Here is a 4509-nt window from a genome sequence, read left to right on the forward strand (position 1 = left end):
CCCCCCCCCCCCACCCCTTCCCTTCCCTTCCCTTCCCTAAGCTCTTGCGTGACTTTTCAATTGAAATTTGGCAAAGAATATTTGTATTTTGCTAATTGTTTTGTATTAATTTGTTTACATTTTATAAATTGGAATTAGATTAGTGTGGTTAATCAAATTGGAGAACAATGATTAGCCGATTAGTTGGTTGTATTTTGTTAATTAAAATTTATAATGAAGTCATTATACGGACATTTTCAAAGTAGGGGAATCAACAAGGTATGATATTTTTAATATTATCATGTTATTGGAAATAAAATCATAGTCAAATGCTGCCCGCACTAAGTTTGATTATTGGCTCTGCCCCTGATATTGAGCTCAAATTTCATGATTCAGTGGAAGTAATTTTCAATAAACAGTAATTTCCTCTCTTTTAGCTTCTTTGATTTGATTTTTTAGAATATTAACTAAAATTATAATTTGCATCCCTTTTTTATATGTTTGAAGTTTGTGGGGGTGCACAATCATATTTTTATTTAGAATAATACTATTTGTAACTGATGCTTACCCATCAGTTGTCTATGAGGTAGTGAGTCACTATCACATTCTCTACCGATTAAAATTTATCTCAATTTTATAGGAGAATGTGGTCGTTATTTTACTACCATAAGAATGCTAACGAGTAAGCTCTACTTATGAATAGCATCACTCATTTATTTATTTTTGATCTAGGCATATACCTTATCATCTTTTCTTGATTCACATTTATTTACTATTTTCAGTTGTCGTTATATACAAATATATGTTATGCACAACATACTTATTGAACATTGTTTTTTACTTTGCAAAAGTTCCCTTGTTGTGCGATAATATCGCTGTTCATTACCTTATTCATTTCCTATTTTTCTTGTTTAGGAACATTTTCAGAAACTAAGAATTGAGAGCGCAATGACTTCATCTGAACCCACTTCTAAACAGGTGATTATTTCTCCTTGAATTATACTTCAATTTTCACATGGTCTGCCGTTGGAAAATTAAAAATGGATAACGGTAGACTTTTAAAGAAATTGCAGCTCATACTTCTATGGAGGTCCAATTAATTCAAGTCATTTTACTTGATATTTCTACATTGACATTCAACCCCATCAAACCAAAGTGTCCAGTTGCTTTTATTGTACACAGACCCATTGCACAGAAATAATCATGACTAGGTTGTCGGGTGTGCGTTGATGGCATGTTGCTATTGAATTTGACGAAGTTTTCATGAATTTGACTACCATCTCATTTTTTTTTTTTTTTGCTTCTATTCTCTTGTTGAATGACAGATTGCTTACTTACAGAGTCTTGGATGCACCATTATCCCTACATCCCGCCTTCATGCTTCTCATTTGATCGAGCAATATAAATCATTGTAAGAGATATGAAAAATGAACCCGATCGCCCTGACATTACTGAAGTTGCCTTTTTTTTGTCCTCCTGATTACATTATTGATGAGGATAAGTTATTTACTCATGCACGATGTCCACCTCTTCTTCGCCAGATTTAAATCTGCACAGTTTCTTTTTAATAAAAAAAAAGAAGGGAAATTTTCCTTGATGTGCATAGAGGCATTGAAGCAACAGAATATTTATTTGATCTCATCAGTGTTTTAGTAGCAACTTGGAATGTGGGTTTTTGTCTGGAAAATAAATGGAGTTTGTTCTTATGAAATCCACATATATAACTTAGATCCTGGTTTGATGGCAGAGTTCAAATTATTTTACCACTAGATTCTCAGCATACTTCAATAGTTCAAGCGAACTTACTCCCTCTGATAGAATTGTTATTATATCATCTTTATTATCTATGTAGTAAGATGTTATCAATAGATGCCTGTATTTGATTAAGCCGATTCTGAAAAAAAAAAAAATATACTCCATTAACTCAAACTAAGCACTGTTACTTTTGAAAAGTGTATCTAATTTAGTAGATTGAATATTTGAAATTGATTTTTTCATGGACAAGTAGTGTTCTGCATTTAGTTTTCTGAAACTTTGAATTTTATTGTCCAGAGTGTAACACCCTGCATTTTTCTTACTATGTGAACCTAAACTTGTCATTTAGCATAAATGATTTATTTGTTTACATGAACTTTTAGAAAATTATTTGAGTCAAATATTTAAAGTTGATGAAAATATATCAATATTATATTCGTTTTATAGCTCGTGTCAAATAATATAATTTGGAATCAAGAAAAAGTAATTTCGAGTTAGTATGCCAGAGTTATTCTAATAAAAAGAAATATGTTATCTTTTAATATTTTATTAATATATAATATAAAATAATTTTCCTTCTAAAAATCTATACTGATTATAATGATATGAAATGAATATGTTTTAATATAATTAAAGTTATTAAACCTAATTATCCCATTAGCCTTTATAATAAATAGATTTGTTAGCCTTATCACATTCACAAGCCATTTTTATATTAATGTTACATGCATGGTGGCTAATTCCATTAATATTCAATTAACGAGAGGATGCCTTTTCACATTTCTGTAAATTACGTGTGTGGCGAAAAAATTATATATATACGAGATGTGAATGATTTTCCTTCTACGACAATTATATTATACATATTTCACGCTACAAATATTTTTAGAATTGGAGTAGTGTCATATTTATATTTTCAAATAAATTCTTGGACGTCAAATTAAGGTAAGAATACATGATGCAAGTGGTAAATTCTTATTCCTTGATATTTGTATAAATTTTAATGCTATGAGGTCTTCGGGTTGAATTCTATGTTAAATCCTTTGGGATGGACCGTCAGGTTAAAGAGAAGTTAAATCTTTCGAGATGGACCGTGAGGTTAAAGAGAAAATGTTAAATCCTTCGGGATGGACCGTTTGGTCAAAGATGTTAAATCCTATGAGATATAGGAATTTTTAAGAAATTCTTTAAGCTCTAAATCTAAGAAATATTGGTGTGTTATGCTATTTTTATATTTATATCATGTGAATAAGGATGTGCACGTATTCCTACTGAGTGTTTTCAAAATATTCATTTTTACAATATTTTCAGATGAGAACGGATCGTGTGGAGACATGGAAGATTGACATAGCAATGCTAATGAGGTCGTCAAGTAAATTTTCTAGAAAGATAATTGTCCACTTTTATTTGAAGAATATCGTATGTATGTTATTTAGTAAGTTGTCCAAGCATTCGATATGTTATGTTAAATTTTAAATTAATAATTTCAAATCGAATATTTTCGATATATTTCCGCTTAAATTAGATAGAGAAAAGTTTTGGTAGCATCTTAAATTTATTTTAATTTAAAAATAATATAATAATATGAAAAAGAATACGAGCGTTACACAGAGGCTCTTAGAGGACCGGTGTAGAGCAAATTCCACCTGGGATTCAAGTGGTTTATTTTAATAATCTTCTAGTTGCTTATACTGAACATGAAAAACGCAAATAACCTCTGCATTTGGAAAGTTTGCATGATTCAGTAATGGCTACATGTGTGTGTACACCAATACTATTTGATTATGTTTGGTAGCCTGAGCAACTTTAGATGGAATTAAGGGAAAAAAAAAAAGTTAAAATATTGTCTATTGGCTTTACCATATACGCCCTTAGTTTGTGCCGACCAATCCTTTGAACATTTTTTGCCGAAGTGCCGTTACGAATCAGGTTTCAGCAGCTAGTTTATTGTGAAATTCTTAAATCAGTTTAGTAATTTTGATTAGTACCATAAGCTATTTTCTGACATAATTCAGGTTACTCATCCACTTATATCTAGCAACTTATATTTTTAATGACTAAAAAGGAAACCAAAACAAATATTTAAACAAAATTTCCTTAATAAATTGCTACAAGAAATGAACTCCAATAAATACGCCCCGCATTGATGAGGAAAAATAAAGAGTCAGGGTCAAAGACTCAAAATGTTGAAACAAAATTGAAGTGGTGGTAAAAAATTTAAATAAATAGAACTTGAAAAACTGTGAAATTGAAAATCTGATGATACGGTGGATTCTTGGTTAGCTTATCATTTTTAAATTTCCGATTTCGCCATGTGGCTCATGAAAATTATTAGCCAAAGGATGAAAGCCTCTTGTTTTGTCACTTGACTAAAGTACAATCTTACATTTTCAAAGGAAATGATGTTTGTATAGCACCAAAGTGCTGTAATTTTTACAACCCTTTCACAGATGTGAGGCCCGTTTCAATAGTACCATAAAATGTTTATGTAAGTTGAGTGACTAACACCTTTTTAACCTCCAAATATGTAGTTAGGACTTGGGTCTTTCAAGTATCTATGAAATTACTGTCCATAAGTCAAGGATCCAAATATCTTCAACTTTTTATTGCATTTCTTCTGTTGAAGAAATTTTCTTCTAGTAATTTAGACATCGTAATACGCTGAAAAATTAGCAAGAATGAACTACAAACATATGGGAAATTATTATTGCAGTCAACACTGATGACAAGGAAAAATGTTTGAATTTCTTATAACTAATACAAAAAAGGAAGACT

At 30.5% G+C, this 4509-nt stretch overlaps 1 protein-coding gene across 2 annotated transcripts in view; it reads left to right on the plus strand.

The window, feature by feature from the left end:
- Positions 1-3181, plus strand: part of LOC111387132 (ATP-dependent DNA helicase SRS2-like protein At4g25120) — a 23199-nt gene extending 20018 nt beyond the window's left edge. The window contains exons 28-30 of one of the 2 annotated variants that reach the window (XM_023011696.1): positions 895-957; positions 1305-1390; positions 3046-3181. In XM_023011696.1, coding sequence (XP_022867464.1) covers positions 895-957; positions 1305-1390; positions 3046-3049 — 153 coding nt within the window. In that variant the 3' untranslated portion in view covers positions 3050-3181. Of the gene's footprint in view, positions 1-894; positions 958-1304; positions 1890-3045 lie in introns of those variants that run through there. The other variant, XM_023011757.1, reaches the window with a different exon arrangement.
- Positions 3182-4509: the final 1328 nt, after the last annotated feature.

This window comes from Olea europaea, chromosome 1, assembly GCF_002742605.1.
Source record: "Olea europaea var. sylvestris chromosome 1, O_europaea_v1, whole genome shotgun sequence".
In the NCBI taxonomy this organism is placed as follows: Eukaryota; Viridiplantae; Streptophyta; class Magnoliopsida; order Lamiales; family Oleaceae; genus Olea; species Olea europaea.